This window comes from Camponotus vicinus, unplaced genomic scaffold (genome assembly GCF_025532165.1).
Source record: "Camponotus vicinus isolate PSW18456_S1 unplaced genomic scaffold, iyCamVici1.0 SCAF_9, whole genome shotgun sequence".
In the NCBI taxonomy this organism is placed as follows: domain Eukaryota; kingdom Metazoa; phylum Arthropoda; class Insecta; order Hymenoptera; family Formicidae; genus Camponotus; species Camponotus vicinus.
The window spans coordinates 2,064,788-2,090,686 of record NW_028141981.1 but is presented as its reverse complement, the minus strand read 5'-3'; the positions used below and the strand labels follow the sequence as shown (position 1 = coordinate 2,090,686).

Genomic DNA, 25,899 nt, shown 5'->3' with positions numbered 1-25,899 from the left:
GAGATCGTTTAAATGACACGCGAATGCTTTTACGATCGGCAGCGTTGAATTTTGCGTTTCTCTAATCGATTCTGTATGTACAGGTTCATATTTCAGAATGCAGCGGATTTAAAATGATCAAACCTGATATTTGATGAAATTGTCAATTTAGTGTAATATTATTAATTTATTATCCTATAATATAATCAACTGTAATTTTATGACAAAATTATTAATTCTTATGATAAAGCTAATTGTAATCAAAGACTACAATAATAGACATAATTAAAGTATTCATAAATGTCCTTTTTATTTTTCAGAAATAAATGCGTTTTTGCGTTAATTGTTTTCTTAATTTCTACAGGAAATTATTTCAAGCAGTTATTATATATCCACTCCAATAAATTTAATATTCTCATGATTTTTTTTACTTTCTATATGGATAGTTGACGAGATTATTATCTTCTACTCTGCGTTTAATTATGACACAGTATTCTATTTAATTATTCTTTCAATTAATCTCTATATTATATTTCTGTAATGTACGTGGACGGAATTATATGGTACATTTCTGTCGCTCGCAGACACATACGTCGAATTCGCATTCGTTATTCGAGCGTATGTGACCAGTGAATCGCGTGAATAATTTTGCGTACCGATTTTGCATTTGGTGCCACTATCAGATTTCCGATTATGCTTATTGTCTTTGGTACTTGTTAACGTGTAAGCAGCTTACCCGGAATACACGGATGAATTGTTCGTACATTGGAAACATAGATTACAAAGACTTTTATGATATTTACGAGTCCATTAAGTATACTTTTATTAAGCCTTCCATTTTGTATAGCCGCGGTTATACGCTTCTAAATCTCATTATTTTCTACTCTTGTCTACTCTCTTCTCTATATACTCTACCTCTCCAAATAATATTATTACCGCTTTTTGCAATGAAAATAGCAACCACGGCAGATTACGTAAATTGCGCATAATATTTAACTCCCGTGCATTAAAATATCTTTATGACGGCGTTTATATTACGCAGAATTTTACGCTCTAATTTTGCACGCTAAATTTTTGATCGCAAATTTTTTTTACCAATTTAAGGTTAATTTTTTTTGGCAAAATATAGGAATTTTACTAAAAGAATTAATTAAAAAAATGCGGATAGAATTTTAAGCAATTCAAAGTGCGTTATGGTCGAGAAATAGATTTAGGCCTTTGGTATCATAATCATCAATTCCGTTTGTACTAAGACCCTCCATTAGCCAGACTATAGCCGTACTGCGTTAAGGGCAGTACGTGGCGCATGTAAATTGCTGTAAATTGCGGTTCCACCAGCTTTGCTCAACGTCGAATTCGATACCCAGCCAGTCCGTGTTATGGTTAGGATGGTCTTAAATGTGGCAACGGAAATTTCTGCCCCTGGTTACGCCAGATTACGGGTACGCATGCATATTACGGGTACGCACGCATATTACGGAGATACAATGCGCGCATGAGAGAATCCTACGCACGTTTATGGGAGAATATTGTGGGAGGTTCACGAGATAATGCAAAGGAATTAATAGCAAATAATAATTTACGCGCAACGCGTTGAATTCCCCGAAATATATCGACAAACAATAAGCGAAAGAGCAGCTAAATAAATGTTTAAAAATCGTTATCGGATTTTCGCAATGACAATATTACGCATACTTTTATTTTCTCGCGTCGATTTCCCATGTGTTGTTTTACATGGCGTTGAACGTTTAGAGTTTAGATTAATGGCCACGTTTAATCGTGATTTATCTCTCGGCCGTTTAAGGCCCTAAACGCGGCAATGAATTCTGTAACCAGCGCCCAATTACAGCCATCCACTGCACGGACCAACACTTGTGCATGTACTCGCGCGCCTTTAGAACAAGCGACTGCGTTTGTCGTTGCCAGGCTTTTACGGCTTCGCAACCGCGCTCGACGTTTGTGTGCGCGAGTATTTTGGGCCCGCAGAGACAAATGATGCGTATTTCATCATTCTAACTCTTCTCTCGATTACAGATATATTTTACGCGCCAAGATCCACCGAAGTGGTACGGTAATCCTCCCACTTTCGAGTGTAACTACAGTACCTTTTTCCGGCAACGATCTGTCACTCGTTACGTCATTGCGAAAACGTCACGCGCGCGATCTTTTATCGGCTCACGCTCGTTATATTCTTGCTTTCTCCCCTCATTTTTTTTCCTTGTCGCAAATCATAGCACGCGTAAGTACGCGTGATTCATGAGAGAGATGAAACTCAAAGCTCAAGTCGCGGAAATCTAGAGGCGCGAATATCACGTAACAAAAGTAAACGAAGCTTTGGGAGCTGGAAAAGCATTTTCTCAGAACAAGATTCTAAATAAGGAACGTTAAAGTCAAGGTTTTATTAGAATCTCATTTAAATATTTATTAAATATTTATTAAATATAGTTAATTAAAAGAGAAAAAAATAAAGGTAGAAAGGAAAATAATCAACTCTTTCTCTCTTTTCTCCGTTTATGTAAAGCCAGAAATATTCTAAAATTATATCATCGAAAAGGAGTTTCCCATTTTGCGACGTCAACCGACAATGAATACTTTACACGTACCGAAAAATAGCCCTCTTTGTCACGCCATCCGTATCGATTTTCTCACATTTCTCCGTTGATCTCACATTTCTTCTTTCCGTTACCGCATATTCCATAGCTTCCCTTGATAGCAATACGAGCATCGAGTGATACTTTATACACCGGCTCTTAGCGTGCGAGTACTAATGGAATATTTGCGGAGATCCTTCCTTTTCCAAACCCTTTATCGAAGAGCCGATTTTCTTTGAACGCATCCGTGTTCGCGTTTCCTTCTCCACACAAGGTAAAATCATCGTGATTTATCGACAAGAGGGTGGAAACTTAAAGCTCAAAAAGGTCACAGGCGACGGTGGGCGACAATGGGTCCCAAAAACGGTTTAATAGCAGCGTATCCGTATGAGCGATATGATCTATTGTTTCTTAAGACGAGCAAGAATATAATACTATCGGTGATTTACCGCTCCGTTATATTCGACTCCGTGCTTGCTTCTGTGTTTCCGACAAAGTAGCGAACGTTTTAGCTTCGCTCAACTCGTAAATCTTTGAGACGTTCGTGCCTAACGTCGAACTTTTGTTCGATCTCTACCGCAATAATGGCGAAAGCACGGGTGACATAAGTGAAAAATTGCTACGTCTGTGATTATCACACATAAATATTGCCGCATAAATATATACTTTATTATAATAGCTTTGGAATAGAGATTTTATAATAAAATATTTTATTATAAAAAGTAAATCTTAAATATATTCTTTGAAATTAAATTACTTTTATAAAATTTTGTCTTTTACGCGATTTAATAATAGCAATTGGCTGTTTTTCTTTGTCGTTATAAATAAATTAAGGATTTTTCTGTAGACTTTTTATACTTCCCAGTAAAATATTTCTTGCACAGATGGTGTCTTTGAAAACTTTGCTCGATGTTTATCTTTATTGCTTTACTTCTTTTTCTTACTTGTACCTTCAAGCTTCTTCTCGATAATAGATTCTTTCGGAATAATTATGGGCGGGGGAGGACCTGGATCTAACGGAATATAATTTCGTGGTGACTTCAATTCGATCTCAAGACTGTGTTTCATATCACCGGTGAGGGTAATTTGCCTAGTTGTTTTTAGTAATAACATTTCTTCCTCTGGTTTTTTCGAGATAGGTGCTTCATTATGTATTACATGGACTTTTGGGCAGCCTTTTTTATATGTCTTGCCTTGTATAGAGAGAAATATATCTTGTAATAAATTTAATATATGTAACATACATATATGTGTAATTACACACATATTAAAATATATAATTATTTTAATGTTATATAAATATTATTGTTATCGATATGTTATTATTATAGTAATTTATAATAGTGACTAATTAACTGATATTAAGATAAATAATAAAAATTAATGCATTAATAATATATATAATAAATATAATTAATATATATTTTACCATATTTATCCAAACAATTAACATCGATAATAGGTTCGGCAGCTTTTCCATTCACAGCTTGAATACGATGTCGGTCTTTCGGTAATTTAACAGATAAAATATTATTGTCAATCTGGTGCGATACTTGATCGTACATCGACTCTATATTATTAGGGCATATGAGTTGACGATTCATCATTTTTAATGAAATAATTAAAAAACAATTATATATTTTTATTTATAAATATGAATTATATACATCATTTGGAATTTTGTCGCATTTAAGGTTATCCAAAATATGACTTGAACATTTATATTGCTTTGATACAAGTTCACGCATCTCGCATTATATTGTAGATTCATCTTAAATACTTTATTTTTTACGCTATTTTTATTGAATATTATTTATATTTCGCATATATTAATTTACTTTTTCATAAAATATTAAAGTTAAATCAGCCGTATTAATTTACATAATCCGGTTATATACTTATTTAAATATATTTATTTTCTTTTAAATTGATTATCATATTCAGATACACAATAGTGGTTACTGTCTTCGAAGGATTGTGTACGAATTATCCTCGCCGTTGAAATTTTTACATGTTAAATGTACATAAAGAGAAGTATCTTGCACGAGCAAAGTGCTTTTCTTTCTTTTACCTCGCCTCGCTATGTAAAGACGGCGTGAAAATAAACAAAAAGAAAGTATGTAAAAGCAAAATGCAGATGAGGAAAGACTGTAACGGGGACGATTCCGTTCTCATAGAACCGTGAGACTAGAAGCGGTCGTCGAAATAGCTTCACTGTTTTCACTCGGAAATTTCTTCTGGACATAAGACGATACCGTCGAAATATCTCTTTCTCCCATTCGCAAAGCGCTTTCATTGTTTCGTTCTCCTCCTGACGTTTACCGGTTTGCGGCGAAAGAGCCCACGTCATTCCGCGGAGTGCGTGGAATCGCGCTTCGCGGATAAATATGCAAATATTGTCGTCAGTTTTGTTCACCCGTCCAGTTTCGGAGATATATATCTCATCGTCCCTTCAACGCTCGGTTTTAATTTTTCTCTCTCTTTCCCCGACATCCTTCCATTTTTTTTTCGAGCGCACGCCTCGCTAGGAAAACTTAATATTCTTGGCACCTAAACTTCTCCTTTGTTACGTAACTTCATAACGTTCTTAATGTCCGCGCTTTTAAAAGATAATATTTCAGCTTCTTCCGCTGACTTATTCTCTCGCGCGTGCGACATGGTCATTCCTGGTTCCCTCCGACGACGACGACGAATGTTTTTCTGAAAACAAAGTTTTTTTTTCCTCTCAAGAAAATATACTAAATGAATAACTCGGGAGATTAAGTAAAACATTTTCACAAATGTATGCAACGCGCGTTATAAACTCGAGGCGATATGCTTAAGTTTATACGCGAAAAATAGTATTATACGTGTCGGTTGACACGATGGACAGAGTGGAAGAGAAGAGGCGAATATATTTGTGTGTTGTGTGTGGGCGAACTTAAAAATTCCATTAATCTCTTCCCTGCTCATTCTTTGGCCGCGCGATACTCGACCCTATCGTGGAGATACGCTTCATGTGCGACCGAAGGGGTATGCTAATATTATGCGGCTCTTTCATAACGCGGGGCCACACACACGTGTTTTACTTTCATGAAGTTCCTTGGCTCGGTTAATACTTTCTCGACAAAAGGAACGAGAGGAGAACGCCTCTCTTTTCTCCAACGGTACGAAAAACGCGCGGCCCAATAATTCGCTCGTGGAATCTGCTGAAACGAATCGATAGTTGTTACTGCGCGATGCATAATCAGCTTTTAAAATATCCCTCTTTAGAACGGCACAACCGGCGCCCCGCTCGACTTTGTCCGCTTTGTGCAAAGTCGCTGAAAAGTTCGGGCTGTTAAACTTTTAATCGGTAATCCGGCGAAAAGTCCTGCACACAGGTCGGCATGCAGCAAGTTTAACCCTTTAACTTACGAACTTCTTTTCGTCATTAAATACCGGTTCGATGTAAATACCTTGTGCTCTTCGAATTCGCGCATTCACGCAGTTTGTATAGCGTTAAAGTTAAGAAACATTGTTTTAATCCTTTAGATTAGTTTGCAGTAACGCGCTTTCAGTACTTACGATATTTCTATCATTGTATATAATATAAATATATATAATATATTGTATGTAATATTTTTATAATATTATTATTAATACGATATTTTTATTATTGTATATAATATATAAATATATATAAAATATAAAAAATATATATAATATATTGTATATAATATATATAATGTGTATATAATAATATGCATATAATAATTGTATATAATATATAAATTCTGTTTTTCGCGCGTATTACGTGGCAGTTTGTTTACTTTTTCGTTTATTGAGATAGATTTCAAGATTTTTTGTAAATGAAAACTTGTTTTCGTTACTTGTCATTTCTTGCTCTTTTGAAAACAGAATTTCCATAGGGAACTAGTTAACATAACATGCCGGTGTGCCGTTGGTTAGTCGTTTACAAATCTAATGCTGCAGGCTAAATGCATCATAGTTCGATAGCTAATGTACATCGAAATGTATGATGATTTCGAATCGAATTTACTTGCCAATTATTAGCGTTGCCGATGTTCCTTTAATGCCCGTTAAAACGATGTACGCCTTGTTATTATCGCAATCAATATTAAAAATCTTGAACACGCATAATTACGCGTACGTGATACTAAATTCGCGCTTCTGATCGAACACGTCGTAGCCACATTTGTGAAAATAACGTTGAACGTGACCGTGCAAATTCGGAAAACAGCGATTCATTCCCTCGAATAATCATGGTGCTAATAATCATGGGATGTTAATAATTGCTTGTGTACCATCAGGCTGCGTTGTTAGCTTATGCTTCGTTTAACTTATTTCGATCAAACATTATACACATGATTTATTAATGAATGTTAAACCAATTGCATTATAAAGCGTATATAATTTCGAAATAATGTATTTGATCGAAAACGATGGAGGGGGGGAGGAGGGGGGAAGAAAAACATGGTGCGCGCCATCGAATATTATATTCATCGATTTACCAAGCTTTCTATGTGAATTAATACAAACGTAAAAGAGATTATTGTCTCTGGTTTGCAATAAAATTGTATTTTTAATGCTCCGTTATAAATGTAATCATTAATCGCGAATGACAGGAGCGCTGCAAATCGATTCAAGCGTGAAAAATTTATTTTTCTAAAGTAGGTCGAACAAAATCGGCGTGATATAAATTATGATCGATTATTTTTACTATATACTAGAATTTGCCGCATTGAATAAATTTTGTTGCGATTCTTATATTTGACTTTTTCTCGATATCGATTATATACGATACGCATTATATTTAAAAGCGTATTTTAAATTCTATTTTAACGTCTTGCGACAGTTTCAGTCATGATGTGTGATATTTGTTTCCTCGATACCTACCTCTCGATATCGGCAATTGTTTATCTTCGAAGGAATCTAATATACTTCCAGCGACGCGGTTTCTATTTCATTGAACGTGCGAATGAAGGCGTTTTCTTTCTATTTCTTGAAACTTCCTATCTCTCACAGAGTATTCAATGTACAGTGGAGAGACTATTTCGAAAAATAAGATCTCGTAGAAAATTAAGTCTCTCTGGGAACTTTTATATAAACACCGAACATTTTATGATACTATGTAAAGTTTAACTTAAAGCACACGTAGAAAAAGAGTCTGTAGCTTCTTCATTTCCTTTGGTAGAATATATCCACATACAATTGAATACAAATTCAAAAATAAAAAATAATATAATACATAACGTACAAAGATATATAGATGAAAAATGCGAACGATCAATACTGCGCTTCAATATTTATAGTAATGTATGAGTATGCGCGTTCTATTTTCTATTTTTTTTTATAAGAGATATTTTAGTCAAGCTAAAAATATCCTGGAAGGTAAAATATCGTGACGGAAATACGCGGTGACATCTTATTTCTCGATGACTTATTTATTTAAATTTATATCGACGGATCCCGCGAAAACCCGCCAATACGTTATTTTGCGAAAAGCCGTCGTGATGGATATCGCAATGCCTGGGAACGCGCTATCGCTCAACGTAATAAGTTCATCACTTTGCATAGGAGAGGATGCGTGAAAAATATATTTGTCCCGGACTCTCGTAACGCCTCGGGGTAACATTTGTCGTCGTCGTGGCGGGGTACATAGACAGAAGCTACTTCAGTAAAAGTTCAGTAGCTCCCTTCCTTTTCTCGTCTGCAGTCTCGTAGCATTTTTTTCTCCGCGTCGACGAAACTACTGCTTGTTATGTTTCTCCTGTGTTTCCGTATATCCGGAGGTACCATAACTTCCGCAAATAGTCCGCGCAAGTCCACTCTCATGATTTTACGCGACGTTGGAGTTGTAGAATGCAAATGCGATCCGGCGAATAAAAACAAAAATAGAACAAATATAGCGTTCTGAAACTGTAATTGTATGAGCTTTTGTATATTACCGAAATAAAATTTGATAGAGAGAATGTGTTAATATATATTAAAAAATAAAAAAGATAAAAATCTCTCTCCATCTTTTATTTAAAATCAGAAAGATCGTGGCACGTCTAAATAAATTTTGTTTTATTCTCTTTAAATATGAATAAGCATTGATATATTATCTATCGTAAAAATAATATTATTATAGATAATGCATGATTTATAACAAAAAATCAGAAAGATCGTGGCACGTCTAAATAAGTTTTGATTCATTCTCTTTAAATATGATTGAGTATTGATATATTATATATTGTAAGAATAATATTATTATCGATAATGCATGATTTATAACAAATATTCTTACTTATACATTGATACTTATTTCGGGAACTTCCATAAATTTTCATATTCGTATTACCTAATTTACGACGTCGCGAATGAATTCGGCCGTTATTATAATCAATGCGAGGGTAGCTCTCGGCTCAATGAATACAAAGTTTAAAGACCCAAAGTCGATGCTAATCAATTACCGCACTTAACGCAATATCTTTATTGAACTACTGCGAGACTATCATCTAATTGGAATTTTCCTCGTAGTTTAAGAAATTACTTTCGCGTAATTGTTCGTTACGGTTTATTCATTATGACGAAGAGGAAGGAATTGTTCTTCTCGTTCGCTGTTTATGGCGAGAGAATGAAGGAAAATTTATTGTCGATTCGATGGAAGTAAAGCGGCTAGCCACTTATCAGATTAAAAATTATTCAGCGCCAATAATGAAGACGTAACGAACTACATTTCCATTCGTTATTAACTCAAATTACTTTACATAGATAATTCTTCATATATTTCGCTCCAGTGATTCATGTAATAGTTATCATATAATTATAACTCTATGATACGATTATCTTAATAAAGATATTGCGTAAAAATTTAGGTTGCTATTAAGTCATTTTCTATATGATGGCTCATCGATAATGAACATCTAGACTCGTGGTTGCTGAGGTCGCTTTGACACTGCGACATTTAGTGTTCATATATTATTATTAATTACGGAATATAAAAATATAATACATAATATAATGTAAAGTGCATTGGAAAAAATAAACAAAGCAAATAATAATTTTAAAAATGACAATCCAATTTTTGTATATGTTTACTTCGTTATAATTTCTCGCGCGGAAAAAATTAAATTATTAAATTTATTGTAGATAATATATTATTTGAAAAAACATTAAAGCTAAAAGTAATTTAAAAACATACAGTATTGAAGTATTATTTTAAAATAATAATTAAATTTAAATTAAATTTTATTATTTACATAATAAAAACAAATAATAAAAATTTCTGAGTACATGCAGTACTTTTGTATATAAAATTAATAGTAAAAAATATATCACTTAACAGGCTTAATAATAGTTGTTTTAGTTATCAATTAAAAGAATGTGTAAAAGTATTATAATCTTTATTAATTATGATTTTATAGTTCACGCGGATGGACCACTTTTACTTTAATTAATTTCCAAGATTTGTGATTTTGCTCCCGGCGCCGTTAAAACAGCGGACGCGGTCGCGCCAATTTGCGGAAGTAAAAAGTCGGTCTTTCGTAATTAATCTCAGACCGCTCCCTCTTTTTTCCGTTTTCCCTTATTAAAGCTGGCAAGGCGACAAAGGGAGCATGAATCGACTGTTTTTCGAGATACGCGCAAGTATTTCGCGTTCATAATGTTTTACGAAGTAAGCCGAGCGCATTTTTCTCGCAAAAGAAATGTTCGTAAATCCTCTGAATTTTGTAAAAGCTAGTGAAAAATAATTTGAACGTGCGTTTTACAAGCCTCCAAAGCTGTAACCACTCGTGGCTATATTGAGAGCCATCAAAGTTAAAAAAATTTTTTACCCTATACAACTTTTATAGTTTTAAACGTGCAATAAAAATGTTGGAAAATTCACAAATAAATGTTATCTCTGACTTCCATCATTATGCGGATAAAGTATAAATTTTCCAGTGATTTTTTTTGCATTAATAAACAGTATGAATAACATGACGAGAATATACATAAGAAAATAGTTTGAAAATTATTTTTGTTTGCTCTTTATGAGAATGATTTATTGAAAATGTACCGACTATATTTTTTAGCGGATAGAAAGAGCATTTCTCATTAGACTGTTGAGTGGCCGAAGGTGAACGAGAGAAGACGAAGTGAATAGATAGGTTGGTAGAGAAGTCAACGTGTGACAGACGAGACTGTTTGTTTAGCTCTATACATAGATAGTGAGTAGCTTCGAATCTTTCCATGGTGTACTTACAGGTCCCTTTTGTCAGTGGATTCGCTTTTCTCGGTTTTCTCTTCTTGTCGTCGTACGTCTGTTTTCTCAACCAGATGACGAAAATTGCGTACCTTAAATCCAGCGACCATCCTTTAATCCACGATTGCACTGTCGTGTCTAATTGATGCTGTAATTAGCAACGAGACAGACTATTTGATAATTAGCGAAAGGTCAACTTATCGCACGTAGCTCGTGGTAAGGAATGCTCATTACTCTTACGTATGTCGACATACCTGTGTAACTAGTTCCGAGAAATATGACATTCCTATGTCAAGAGAGCCATCGAGACGTTCTTTTTGTCCCATTTTCCTCATTATTTATTACTTACCGGATGCTTCTTTTTTCATTAAGATTTAAATTATTAAAAAAAAATTAAAAAATTAAAAAGAATATGTTTTTTAATAAACTAATATTGAAAAAAGAAAGAAGTGTTATTGCTTCTCTGCGCTCCAACTACCGCGCGTTGGCTCTTATGCCATTTTCTTTTTAATTTTTTGATCACTTGAGCCAAATCTCTAATTATTAAAAAAAAATTAGTAAAATTTTATCTTATTGAAGACAGTTTGGGGCGTTCTTAGAACAAAAATTTATTATAATACGACATATAAAATTATAATAAAAATTATGATAAAAATTGCGATGAAAAGCATATACATATATTTCAAATAAATAATTAAAAAAAAATAAAAATAAAAAATATCGAGATTTCCAAACTTTAACATATTACTATTATGTTTTCCTTATTTGACTTTGAAAAAGACCCAGACCAGGGTCGAAACGTCATCGACAGCACACTTTAAACATATATTTTTACGTTTCTTATTGTATGTAAGTGGAACAACTTTACAAGTTTCTATCATAATATATTATTCCTATCACGCACCATTACCTGCGTCTTTGGTTCCTAGCCTTCTTTTACTTCTTATTAGATTTATATATATATATATATATATATATATATATATATATATATATATTTTATAAAATAAAAACATAATTATACTATTACGATGTATAACACAACAGAGTTATAATATACGATGTTGATTTGTAAAGTAAAAATATATTCAAACTAATTACATATTTAATTAGTGTTTTTATTAGTGTATATTTAAATCATATTTAAAAATATATTTACAGCAGTAATATAATAAATATAAATAATATTGCAAAAAATAATTATTGCTCTCAATTACGTTTTCTATTTGTTTTTTTTAAATAGAAATTCAATTAAAAAGTTATATCGTTTCGAAATTCAATATTTTTCATGTATATGAATTTCTGTAAAAAAAACGAAAAAATAAAAATGTAATAATGATATACAAATAAAAATGTAATTCTTATATAAAAAATAACCTAAATAATTATATTATACGATAGTAGACGATAATTACTATCATAAATAAGTAATTAGTTTCACAAATAATACATAATAAATTAAATAAATTTTGTATTATTTGTCTTTCATCACTCTCTTCCTGGCTCTGTTTCTTGTCTTTTATTCATCCTTTTCTGTTTCTTTATAGTACGCACTCGCGAAAACACAGATTATAGTACGGGCAAATTAATAGAATTCGACAATTATCACTTTGCGTATCACTTTGTATTCCTGATTAATCGCATGAACATTTTATTATATTACAACGCGAAAAACTTGAAATTTCTATTTATTGAAAAATTGCACGAACAAATTTGTCATTTGATAATAACTAATTCGATTTTTAATAAATATATATGTTCTAGAACATAATTTTAATATTTATATAAGGGAATAAATACTTTGAAAAATTAAAAAAATGACAATGTCGCTACAATATTAATTTTAATATTATGCGAATAGAATTAATGGTTATTTAAGATGCGTCTATCCATAAAAATATACAAATTATATGAGATACACTAATTTCAATTTTATCGATTTAAATTATTTTGTTTATTTTTGTTTAATAACGCGAAATAATACAAATCGCAAGATCGATTGATTAAAATAACGAAAAAATAATTATATATCAACCGATCTATATTAATGATAGGTTAATAATTAATTTGAAATTAAAAGAATATAGAATATTCTTCATAAATTTACTATGTATTTTTCAGATATTTTGTGCTAACAACGAGGTGTTACGTAATGGGGGGGTGCTCGTTTTTGCGGCGTATGGTATACTATTGTTTACATACCTTGACGTTGTTATCATTCGCCCGATGTGACTCAAGCAGTAAGGCCATGGTGAGAGTCGCTCTTTATATCTTCGTATTTTATTCTTTGAAACGCAATTATCTCTTACAATTATTAAAATTAGTGTTTGTAATCCATGTAGTTAATTAATTTCTACAATTAATGACCTAGCAATATTATGATAACGGCTATTTGATCCAAGTGATGAAAAATTATGATATATATATCAATTATTCATTAACACAATACGTGATATTTTGCAAAGTTTATGTATTGCAAATAAATTATGCTTACAATACTAAATCTTGCTGATATATTTTTGGATGGGCTATCGTGTTTTAACTCAATTCGAACAGTATCAAGGTGTTATTGTTGAAATAAATTCACGCGCAATATCTTTCAAATTAATTATTAATTAATAATAAACGATTAATATATTACATCTTTATGATTGATTTTACAATTGATACATTATTTCGCGCTTTCTCTCAGTCTGAAAATAATTAGCAAAACACTTAAATTGAGCAAAATACGAAAATCTCAAAGCACAAGGCATAATATATTTGACTTTAAGATATTTATGGTTAAATGTTTATATTGTTTATAAAAATTATAATAAAACAATTATAATTTCGCTGTCGCATTTTACAATTTTTATTTGAAATAAATAATGCAAAATACACATTTTAACACAGCAATTACCTTGATACATTTATAAGTCAATCGCGGGAACTAATAAATTGTATAGATCAATAATTGTTTATAGAAAATAATTTTGTTTAATGTCTTTTGTTTCGATAATTGTATATTTTGAGAAATAATAAAATAATACATATTCTTCGAGGTATATGTATATGTATCTGTTCACCTATATTTATATACACACGCACAAGACATTTCTTTAAAACATATGTTAATACATATGTTAATAATCGAAATTAGTGTTGCAGCGATGATGGCATGAATTTATTTGTTGTACACTTTTTGAATATTATACGTGTACACGCACCGGCAGGAATGGTGTCCCGGTATGCTTGTGTGAGTGTGACGTCAGTGAGCATCACACAAGCATGCCGGGACGAAGCGCGCGTGTACGCGGACCGGGCAGCGAGAGAGAAAGTGGGGGTAGAGCAGTGGGGGGCATTCCGATGTTGCGTCCTTCGCGCACGGCACAAGAGCGGGAGAGAAAATATGAGAACTATAAGACGCGTTATTTCTATACGTGTCTCTTGCGCTCTAGTATCGATATGCGTACTTTTCTTTTCTTTCTTTTCTTTCTTTAAGAAATGCGGCTTAATCGCGTGCACTAAAGGTCGGCATTCATTCTATTAAATTAAATTATAATTAAATTATATAAACAGATAAAATTTAATGAATAAATCTTGGCTCGCGTACGTGCGCGCTTCACGTGTGTGCGTATGACGTCGACCGTCCACATACATATCGCGACACCATTCCTGCCGGTGCGTGAACATAACATTCTCTAAGTTTTCGATTGTTTTTCCGTCATAAAATGCGATTAACATTGGGAGTGTCATATAAAATATCGATCATTGAATTTTCAGTGCTTTCGCGAGTGAGTGACATGAAGAATCAGCAAAGGATGAGCAAAAGAAGAGAAGCAGATCTGGGGAGACATCGAGTGAACGTTGAGCAATTATTGGAGACATTTATGGAGACCGTGAGTAAATCAAATATAAGTTAATTTTTTGTTTATTATTATTTATTTATTATTTATTATTGTATACACATTCAGATCGAAACATTTTTGTCTCGTCAGTATCAACAAAATTTGAATTTTTATTTTAAGGATATTTCTAACTTTAACGAGATAATTAAATTTTTAAACTATTAGATACAGTTGAACTAAAAGAATTTTAGTTAGAATTGTGACAACATCGATAATATTCTATCATTTTACCCTATTCTTCTACAATAAAAAATTCGAATTTTTATACAATCAAAATTAAGTTATTAAGATAAAGAATTAAATGATGAATTGAATAAAAAATTGAATAATGAATAATTTTCAAAGTGAGATATACACGAAATAGATATTTATAGTACTTTTTCTTTATGGATCATTCGTTTATCTGACGTGAACGAAAGAGAAAGGGTGTGTGTATGTGTGAGTATATGCATAACGAAGTTCAATTTTTTTTTACAAAATTTTTTCGCAAAGAGCCCCCGACGTGACGGAAGGGGTTAATGCTCGTCGATCATACGGGCGATGGATACGGGTTACGAGAGAAAAAGAGAGAGAGAGGAGGATCCCGTAATCGACGGCAAATTGAATGGACGCATGGACGGCGGCTTGACATCCGGGCGCGTCCTTTAAATTCGAATCTTTTTTTATCGTCCCGTAACTCCCGGTGGTCCGAATTTTAATATACGTACCAACGCGACAGCTTTCACAGTAGAATGGCGGGATTTGCGAGTGAAGGAGGGACGACCATTCGGGAGGCAGTGCGATAATCCGCGAATAAATTCTACCGGGCTTTTCTTGACATGACGGTAATTTATGCGTTATCTTGTCACTGATATCGAGAATACGCAATGCTTCTCTTAGATGTCTCGTTATCACTAGTAGACATTCTAGTAAATGCATATGTTTAATTTGAAATTATATATTATATCATTTAATTACACATCTTTTAAATAACAAGTTAACAAGCGATTAACAAGTTAATTAACAAATAAATTTAAAATAAATAGATAACTAATTATTTTCTCTCTAAAACTAGATATCAAATTTTATTTATTATAAAGGATTAAAATCGTGATTTATAAATTAATAAAAAGAGATTTTTTTGTGTAAAAATAATAAAAAAATTTCTTTTTTTTCTCCTAGTTATTTTATGACTTCTTACTCGTATACTGTATAAATATAAATTAAAAGAGATATTGTTGTTAAATTGAAGAATGGAAAAAATAGTGACGATAACTAAAAAAAGTTAAATTATTTAAGAAAAAAAATAAAAAAATATATAAAGTCGATATTCGATAAATAGAACGTTTCGCGGAAAACAATTTTTTTAGCACTTTACCAAAGACAAACTTCTATGTATTAAATTGTCAGTGTAATACTCTATGAGAATATTAAATTCAGCATTATCTATCTCTCTATCTGTTTCTCTCTCTCTCTCTCTCTCTCTCTCTCTCTCTCTCTTTCTGTTTCTCTTTCTCGAAAGATTAACAATGTCTTACTGTAGCATCTTGATGATTAATATGTCGTGCGCCATACGTTACTGCAATGGCATATGAAGTATTTAAGACTCGGTGGTACAATAGTTCATTGTGAAATGTGACGATGAATCTAATGTCATATCGGTAGGAATTTTGGATACATATAAAGGAAATGGGAGAGCGCTGTGAGTTAATAAAGCATAACCGCAAGTAAGTAGCGCTTAATTGAGGATATATTCGAGGAATGTTTCATGTATAATCAATATTTCGTGTAGTAATATATGAAACTAATATCGTCGAGCGCGTAATTGTGAAGATCGAGCATAGCTAGAATCTAATTTAATCACACAGCATAGTTTCGCTATTTCGTGCATTATTATGATTTCTCCCTCTCTCTTTCTCTCTCTCTCTCTATATATATATATACTACTTCGTTCATTTTAAATACGACGTTCCTATCGTTAGTTTTTGATTTATATATATACTCCTGGACAAAATTAACGCATAATTTTTCTTTCATTTTTTCTTTAAAAGTTGATATTTAAATTTTAATGAAAAGTTTTAAGGAAAAAGTGAAAAATTATGCGTTAATTTTGTCCAGGAGTATATATATAAATCAAAAACTAACGATAGGGACGTCGTATTTAAAATGAACAAAGTTAAGGATAGTAAGATCTTTAAAGAACATTGAAGTCGCGTCACAACAGATAGTCAAACTTCGATAAATCATATGATGCTCGTTGTCCGATGACGTTCGTCATCGATCATAGCCGATACAGAAGGAGCAGATCGTTGACCTCTCGCGGTCGCTGGCATATCCGAAGCTGATCGATAATCGACCGTTAAGTAAAGACCTTTAATTATAGTCGATAACACTTTGATGTGTTATTATGGCGATACGGCCATTCACTTTGGCGCATTCGCGGCAACATCTCGATAATCTAACGTAACTACTGTTTATCAATATGCGTTTATTTGCACTTCCAATCTTTGATGATTCGCATCGACGCAGTAAGACAAATATTAATTATTTATCTTTGTATGCATTGGCATATTTCGGAGGAGCTTCGAAGCTTGACTCGTGCATCTCCACAAATATCATCTACATGTAATAAGCGTAGCTTTTCTCTTTAGAAAGAAAATGTTATGAATACTTTTTCGTGGAAAAATTGTCAACGTTGTACAATATCCTTTTTAGCGAGCGGAAAAAAGCAAAAGATCTCTTAATATTGAGATATAATTATTTTTTTTAATTCATGTATCTCTTCTCATATTTTCTTTACATCTTTGATATTCCGTGAGAAGAGAAACAAAATACTCTGCTATGAAACAATAAGATCCTGGCTAAAAAAAACATGGCGCGGGGATGAGGAAAAATATAATTTCGTGACACGTCGGCTTAATTAAACGGAACTTTGATATCTTTCTGACATATGGCTTAATTAATCTGTGCCTGAAAAATACGCCATAAAATATATTTGTAACGTTTCGTCGAAACATAACGATGCGATATTTCGAGTCATAACGATGACATGGCGCGCGCAATATTTCATTTTCTTTGACGTACAAAAATTGCGCGCCGCACAAATGTATTCTTGGCGAAAAACGCGCTAAACTATTATACAACGGTATGTATGAGAATCCGCGGTTAAGAAGAATTTCACTCCAAATAACATGAAGAACGTTATTGTACGTAATATTTCTTTGGTGTGTGTTTGTTGGTGTGCATCTACAGTATTAAATTCTTTTGCACATATAAGAACATATTGTGCCATATGCGATAAATCCCGGGGGAACGAAATAATATTGGATATAGCAAGTGCTGACAGTTGGACATTATTTATGGAGAATGTTTTATTGTATTTACGCGAAAATGCGCCCGTGTTTCGCCATCTTTCACATATAAACTGGCAAGATTTCGATGTTCCGTTCTTAATACTACATGAAATTATTATACGAAATATTGCTTGACGATAGAAATATTTTTGGCTATATTGTTATGACGATTTTATCTGCAAATTAGAAATATATATATTTAATTTCGATATTACGGTGCAAAGACAACCGCTATAGAAGATCCTCGTGAGTTTATTTCTTCCAAATCTTTTTTTTCCCTTGGAGTTATATAATGGTATTCGCGCAATCTGATTAACACCCTTTAGTGTAATATAAACGCGCCTCGGCTTTCTCATTTTTAGCTCGCAGTAAAATACGGTTAAATGTTTAAGCAATTGTACTTTGCAAACGAAGATTTGATAGAGATGGTAAATGAAATTAACGAGATTTAATATCACTTATACATGTGTTAATAAATCGGATTGAAAAGAGTTAACGAATAAGGCAAGTTATTGCAGGAAGCTTAAATTTAATTTAATTTACTACTAATTTCAATCTGATTAACTATTAACTATTTACAAATAATCAATATTTGCGTCCCAAAACCCTTTGGATTTTTCATTTGTGTTCAATTAAATTGGCTGATTTAACTGAAAGACAATAATATTATTAGCCCGATGTGTATTTATATCATCAGATATCAGATATCAGATATTATTAAAAATTATAGTAAAAGAGAAATCCATTTCCTTTAACCTATCTATATTTTAACTGCACATTTATCAAAAAAATTAGCAGAATTTTAATCCCCAATTAATATTTCTGATGATATATATACTAAAATTTTAATCCCCAATTAATATTTCTGATGATGTATATTTAGTATATTCAATATTTTTAATATGTTCAACACACACACATATATACTGAAAATAATTCCATTTGATGTAGCAGCTAAAAGAGAATGAGTAACTGAATTAATACAATTATTAATACACCTTTATCATCTTCTCGAGGCTCTAATTAAATAGGTTTTTGAATGTATGCGTCAAGATTAATATATACGGGAAATTAACGACGTTCTATCTCGGCGAACCGCGCTATCAACCATTTACTTCCCACGGGTGACATTGTAAATTAAAGTACGAGTTACGCGATATCGATATACGTCGGGCACAACACGTTACAGTAGGCAAATATTAATGCGTCGGGCAGATGCTCTTACATTTATTTATATTCGTCAGGCCGTAGCCACGGACTCATTACTGTGGCACATTATCCAAATTGCCGACATTTCCTAGCATGTTATATGGTCCTGCTGTTACCCCCGTTTTCATACGCTCGTTTGCTGGCAACCCCTTTCGCCACCGTGGCAGAAAATTTATGGGATTCTTGCATGAGATCACTCGCAAACATAATCCTTGCTCTTTAAGACGAATGTCTGTCCGACTATTACGACGGCGGTTTCATTCCTTTCGCCCTCTTGCAACGACTCCGTCTCTCTTTTATCCTCCTTATGCGACTCTCGCTCCTCTCTCCAATTTTCTCCATGTTTTATCCGCGCGCTTTCGCTCGACTGATCGCTTTTGAAACTTGACGGCGCAGTTTTATTACGGAATTTAATCTATACGTTCGCGTAGTTATGCGCGCAGATAGAAAATATCGTAACGATCGAAAAATTTGAGAGTCTCGGGCAACATATATTTCTGCGAACTGCGAAAACGAGATCAAAAGCAAAGGAATATCGAATTTTTCTTATTATATTGCTAACGCAATATCATCGGTTTAATATCATATTGTAAGCCGTTGGGATTTATCGTGATGAAACCGTGGCCATTGATTTTAATGCCTTCCTTTATCATTTTTTTCTTTTCCTTCTTTTTTTGAAGCGCGCGAAGCGACGTGCTAAATTGATGTAGATTACTGAATATCAATCATGTAATTGTCGCCGTGTCCGTCCAACGAATGGCAGACTGATGTCGGAAGTTGCGCGACACGACGATTTAAACGATGTCCAAAACTACGGAGACATACGAGTCTGACCTATATGAACCTCGCGGCGCAGCTAAAGTTACAGCTACGGAAATAAATCCAGTTTAGTCCCGCGGGAAGAGACAGATTTATTTCCGAGCGAGGCTCAGACCGTTCAACCGCCGACCTATCCTTCCGGTATCGTACCGACAATTTACCACGATCCACCCTCTCTATGGGAAAAGAACCGATTACGAGAGCATATACTTCAAGCATCGGGTTTATTTTCGTGGATCGGCGCAACGGCGATTACTTCTTATCTCCGTCGATTTTTCGCGCTTCTGTTGAACCCCATTCACGGCGCAAAACCTAATATGCCATAAATATTATAATATAATATAGCGCAGTACATGGATATTTTTTGAAATAATATTCTTTTATATACGCGTGGAAAGTTATAAAAAAATTATTATAATATAATAGCGCAGTATATGGATATTTTTTGAAATGTAGAGTTGTAAAAAAATATCTATGCGGGAGAAAGAGATAATTATTTATTATACTGAATACAACTATATGATGTTTAAAAATAATTATTGCTCAAATTTTTCTTTAAAATTTTCTATTTAAAATTTATATTTATTTATTATAAATGATGATATATCGAAATGATATAACGATGATATAGTGAAATAAATCTCTTCATCTCTATAAGTTCGTGAAATGTTACCGTAGCTCTAGGCCGCTCTTTGCATAAAGCTCGTGCAGAATAACGTTAAGCGCGACAGATTTATTCCCCTTATACGTCGTCCATATACCCCGTTTATAGAGGTTATATCAAGATATTCTTTACAGAGACTTCATATATATATGTATGTATATATATATATATATATATATATATATATATATATATATTTCTACGAGAATTTGGAGGAATATCAGATATTGCACGGTACCAATAATAAAAACCGGATAGTTGCCGTTTACCTCGATTATCCGATATAATAAACGATTGAAATAAAATCGCTCGACGGGTTCAGAAACATCGCGCCTATATCCGGCTGCATATCGTCGTCGTAAGGACAGCGAGAGTTCCAGCCGAGTTAACAGCACGTCGAAATCTCCTTTTACTCCTTTATCTCCGCCAAAATAACAGATTTACGAGGCGGAATCCCCTACGTGGTCTCGGAATGACGTCGGTAACCCTTGAGGATACAGCCAGCGAATACATATGTACACACGTCTGCGTCTGGGGAGACAAAGTGAGAACGGTGAAAGCCGCTGTCTGTAGATACACGTACACATATACACACATACACACAGAGCGAATGAAAACACGAAGCTGTGTCCACGTCTTCTTCGCGGTGAATGCGTCGTGCGATTAAGACTGGGGTAGAGGGAGATGTGGCAAAGAAGGTCGAGGACGTAAGAGGAGAAGCCTCACCCACTTAAGCCGTCCACAGTCCACGGTTCAAGATAAATCCTCCGACGTGATACTCGTACTAACTAACGGGATTGCTTGAAATGGCGCGCTTAGTTACGAGCACGTTCGCGACGGCGACTTCTCTCTTGTCGTCGCGGTGCGCTTCATGACCTTCCTCCGTCGCTCTCTGCTCGTTCGATCCCGCGACAGCGTCTACCCGTCTCGACGTCGCGAGACGCTTAGACCGAGCTACGGCATTTTACGATGGCGGAGGTGATAATGACGGTATTGTCGCAGTGAGAGTTTCTTGCGAGGGCGGGACGCCGCGGGTTCTCCTTTGGCGGAAGGACGATTAGTTTTTGTGGGTCACTCGGTTGTGGTTGATGAGACGGAAGCATTCGTCTTAAGACGTGGCGTTCCAATTACTCGGAGACCTAAAACGAATGTCGCGTCGATTGTCGACGATTCGTTCTCGTGACGAAAGAGACGCTGGGGGTGTCATCGGGCGCGGGACTAAGATTTGCCGATTCCCGCGCTTCGTCTCGCGAAATAGGATATACAAAGATAAACGAGGACGAAGAAACGTAGCGAAATTACGACAAATGTGTTACCAAAGACCCAACAGTGTAACATAAACGCGAGTCGTTTAATTTCACGACAAACGGGATGCGCGAGAATTAGGATAACAAAGCCGTATCAGCTGAGTTTCGCGTTACATTTAGACAAGTCGAATTGAGACATTTGTTTCCCGTTTTTTCTCGAAATTCACTTTCCACCCGCGTTTCCGCGAATTTTCTTCCGAAATTCCACCGGTTACAGATATTTCGGGGATTATTTCGCCGAGGGATAATACGCGCGATGGAAAATACGCGTGTCAGACAAATAATGAATACCCGCGGATGCGCACGGAGTTTCCAGTTACACGATTTGATCCGGTAAACCCGTTTTACATCCAACTGCGCACTATTTCATTTTCGTGACGAGTATGCATTCGGATCTTAACTTTGTTACGGCGTTAGTCCGGTTGATTTTAGAACCGCGCGCACGCTTCGATACTCGGTTTCCATATTTTTTCCCTCCTTTTTTTTTCGTTGTTTGATGCGTTCCCTCCATTCGACGAGTGGAAACGAAAATTCTCCATGCTTTTTTTTTTATTTTACTTTACGTGCCCCATCTCGATGAGGCTGATTCACGGATAGAATAGCGCCGCACGCATAATTGTTCGCTCGTTACCTGTTTGATAAAACGGCGGAGTAAACGGACTGACTCTCCGAACGCGGTAGATGAGAGGGAGGGGCAACCTCAGGATTCTGCTGTTTTATTTGAAAGCCCGGGACACGGTTTTGCAGCGATGCTCGTAAAAATGTAAATTTTATCGGACGATTAAACTTCCATGGCCGCAATTAGTGAGCAAACACGACGGCCGGAATTTATCCGTTTATAATTACGATTTATGCTGCTCCGACCTCGCGAGACGAGTCCCTCGCTTTTTGCGAGATTTAAGCGGTACCCCGCGGTGAATCGGAAAGAATTACGTGCTGTCATGGGTCACCGTATATATAATTACCGGCTCCTACAGATTAGTTCAAAAACTCTCCCGTTTCCGACTCGTTAAAATTAAACTTTCTTTAGTCGTGGTACTTGTTGTTTAATGGCACGTGTAATTGGATATCCGAGAGACTGCGAACGCTCCGGTATCGGAAGCTTGTCGGTACTTTATGAGGAAGATAATGCAAACAAATTCGAGCACGCTTTTTTCGTGTTCTTATGTATGCAAACACGCATATGTTTTTTTACCGTATGCATTGTATCAGGTAAATATCGATCAAACGGTGGTAACGCGTTAAATATGTCGCATTCAAAATTAAATTTAATGAAGATGAAAAAGAGATAGAGATATTTTTAAACTTTCTATATACAATCATATTTCTGTACTTCTAATTACATTTTTATGAACTCGGAAATATATATATCTTTTTTATAATTATTATCATGTTACATAATTTATATCTCATTTTTAAAAAGAGATTTGGATTACACATGTAATCAAGGGAACTTGATATTTAATGATGAGGAAAATATATATTATTAAACATAAATACACACAGTTTGCGCTATAATAGCGATGGGCCAAGTAATAAAATCCACAGTAATAATCCTAATTTCATACCGCGAGTTGTGTACGGTACTACGCAATTAATTTCGCGAAACGTGATTCACGGGGATGTTTAAGAGCGAGTGCGCGTAGAACGAGGGAAGAGCGGTAGATAAAAACCGGAGCCACATATACACAGATAAACAATACTTCATAATTAAAAGGAAAGCAGATTGCGTACTCTTGCGAGGAGCACCGCTTGCATTATCATACACCACAAACAAACAAGCGAATTCCTTGTCGGCATTTAATCTTCGTATCTGCTTAATGCATGCAAATGCTAAAAAATGCACTAACGCCCAACCCAACAGTCGTTATTCAGCGTTACTCGCGTGATTCACGTTCCGTCCCTCCCGTTTATCCATCCCCTCCGTCCCATGATGTAACTTTACGTTCTTCTTCATTTTTCCTCCCTTTTCTTTTATGCTTGCGCCTCGCGGATAAATCGACGGCGACCTCCATCCTTTGCGTTCTCTCCTCCCGCGAGGTTATTATTTATGCACCGCGCGGTATGCATCGCGGCATAATTTTCTCGTCCATTTTTGCCCGCCCCTTCAACTCTTATGTCCCCCACGACGCGGGGGAGGCGAGACTGGGTTGTGCCCGCGTCAGGAAAACTCCACGGCACGGGACGAGCCGCTCGTTTCGCTCGGCGCACATGCAGATGTAACCGTAGCTAAGCATGTTTTAATTATATGCAAGCGCAAGCAAGTCGGGCGGGGTGTTTCTGCGCGCTCGCGTTAGTAAAGGTTGTCGCGAGGCGAATCAGTTGACGTTACATTATACCGCTTAAAGCTTTATTTATCATGAAGCTTTATTTATTAATCGCCGTATGTTGACGCGGGAGATTGAAACATTGGCTGGACAGACGAAAAGCTCATTTCGCTTATTGACGAATATTATTTTGCATATTTCGTAATGGAGAAGTAATTTCTTTATATGATGTAAATTTTTGTATTATTGTACAAGAGAGGAGAGCGTTGCGTTATATAATTTTACGTAATTATTTTGCGATGAATTTACGAAATTAATGTAATTTAATGATTGCGCAGTTTACGCGTTAATTACGCATGGAAAACGATACGAGACTTTGCATACAGAAATTGCGCTGAATTCTACATTATAACATTCACGGACCGTTGAGCAATGTCTATTACCTGTTACGGCATTTCGGTTTCGAATTGCGCATGATGAGCAGAGTTCTACGATAAGCTGAGGTATCAATCAATGTTCTATATGCATTGTACTCCGACATCCGTAGATCCAGTGATTTTTCACTCGCGCGTTACGAATTTCCTTTCCATTTCAGGAGCAACTTGATCGGAGCGAGAAAATTTAATATACGTTTGCATCCGCGGGGGACGCGGGCGGGAGGGGGGGAGGGGGGAGAGGGGCGAGATGCCAGATTTAATAACGGCGTTTACGGGGATTTCGAATACCCACCGATTGCGCTAAAAAGAGCACGTGCGACTGGCCGTTTTTAATTTTATCCGTGACGTTTCTCCGCGCGTTTCTTCTCTCCTTTCGTGGTCCTAATTTTTTTCTCTCCCTGCTCTCACCATATTTCGTGTTCTTGCGCACACTTTCTCTCTCTCATTTTCTCGTCCGCATTTTTTCACCGTTCTCCGCGTTTCTCTCGATTTTCTCTTCCCCGCCGTTCCCACCGTCATTTTCTTCCCGCTGACTCTCTTTCCCTATTTCATTTTAGCATCGCCGAGGGAAAAATTATACGCCTCTCCGCCACATTTCTCGTGCTCGCTATACTGGTCGCAGTTACGTGCCGGTGCACAACATTGCCCTGCAGTCGGCGACGAAGACCTCTTGGCAGCTTTTCGCTCGTTTCACGAGAGAGATACATCTCGCGTCGCGGACCTTGCCCGAAAACTATGTGACTGTCACCTCGCGGTGTTTACTAACGTTTACAGCATGTAAACAGCAAGAAAAGCTCTTGATAAATATTTTTATACGATGTATCTCGTGGTGTGTGAGCGCTATTTCGAGCTCTGCTCGTATAAGCGCACGCAATAGAATTAACAGTCTGCCTCATGTTTGTAAGATTTTATTAATTGGAATTTTTGCTTGCAACCGACAAAAAATTAAAATAAATTTGAATTATCTAATTAATTATTTTTAAAAAATGACATGTTTAATTTATATAACATAAACAGTTTTATACATTTTCTGATATTTTTTTCATGTGAAGAAGCATTTCGCGATATTAATATCTATTTTCAGTTTGCATCGTGTGTTATTTTCACGTTTTGTTTTTCTCGCATCGCGATAATAAAATGACCTAGTTTCTCTCTTTCTACGTCATTTGAAGATACTATTTCGAGGTTTCAG

At 35.0% G+C, this 25,899-nt stretch overlaps 2 protein-coding genes across 3 annotated transcripts in view; one reads left to right on the top strand and one right to left on the bottom strand.

Annotated features, from left to right (window-relative positions):
* The window catches only part of LOC145977422 (band 7 protein AGAP004871), a 171,427-nt gene that overhangs the window by 6,847 nt on the left and 138,681 nt on the right, over positions 1-25,899 (top strand). For both annotated transcript variants that reach the window (XM_083109393.1, XM_083109395.1), the window contains exons 2-3: positions 12,904-13,033; positions 14,548-14,663. In XM_083109393.1, coding sequence (XP_082965519.1) covers positions 14,568-14,663 — 96 coding nt within the window. In that variant the 5' untranslated portion in view covers positions 12,904-13,033; positions 14,548-14,567. The remainder of the gene's footprint in view (positions 1-12,903; positions 13,034-14,547; positions 14,664-25,899) is intronic.
* LOC145977421 (uncharacterized) lies at positions 2,445-4,285 on the bottom strand. The gene is made up of 2 exons (XM_083109392.1): positions 4,000-4,285; positions 2,445-3,763 (listed from the first exon to the last, which is right to left on the bottom strand). Exons 1-2 carry the CDS (start codon positions 4,175-4,177, stop codon positions 3,498-3,500), a joined length of 444 nt encoding a protein of 147 aa, XP_082965518.1. The 5' UTR covers positions 4,178-4,285; the 3' UTR covers positions 2,445-3,497.

Bases quoted from the DNA above. Each gene is read 5' to 3' on its own strand.
- LOC145977421 (XM_083109392.1), bottom strand. From the start codon at position 4,177: ATGATGAATCGTCAACTCATATGCCCTAATAATATAGAGTCGATGTAC. The intron at 3,764-3,999 runs GTAAAATATATA...TCTCTATACAAG, and splicing joins TAATTGTTTGGATAAATATG to GCAAGACATATAAAAAAGGC.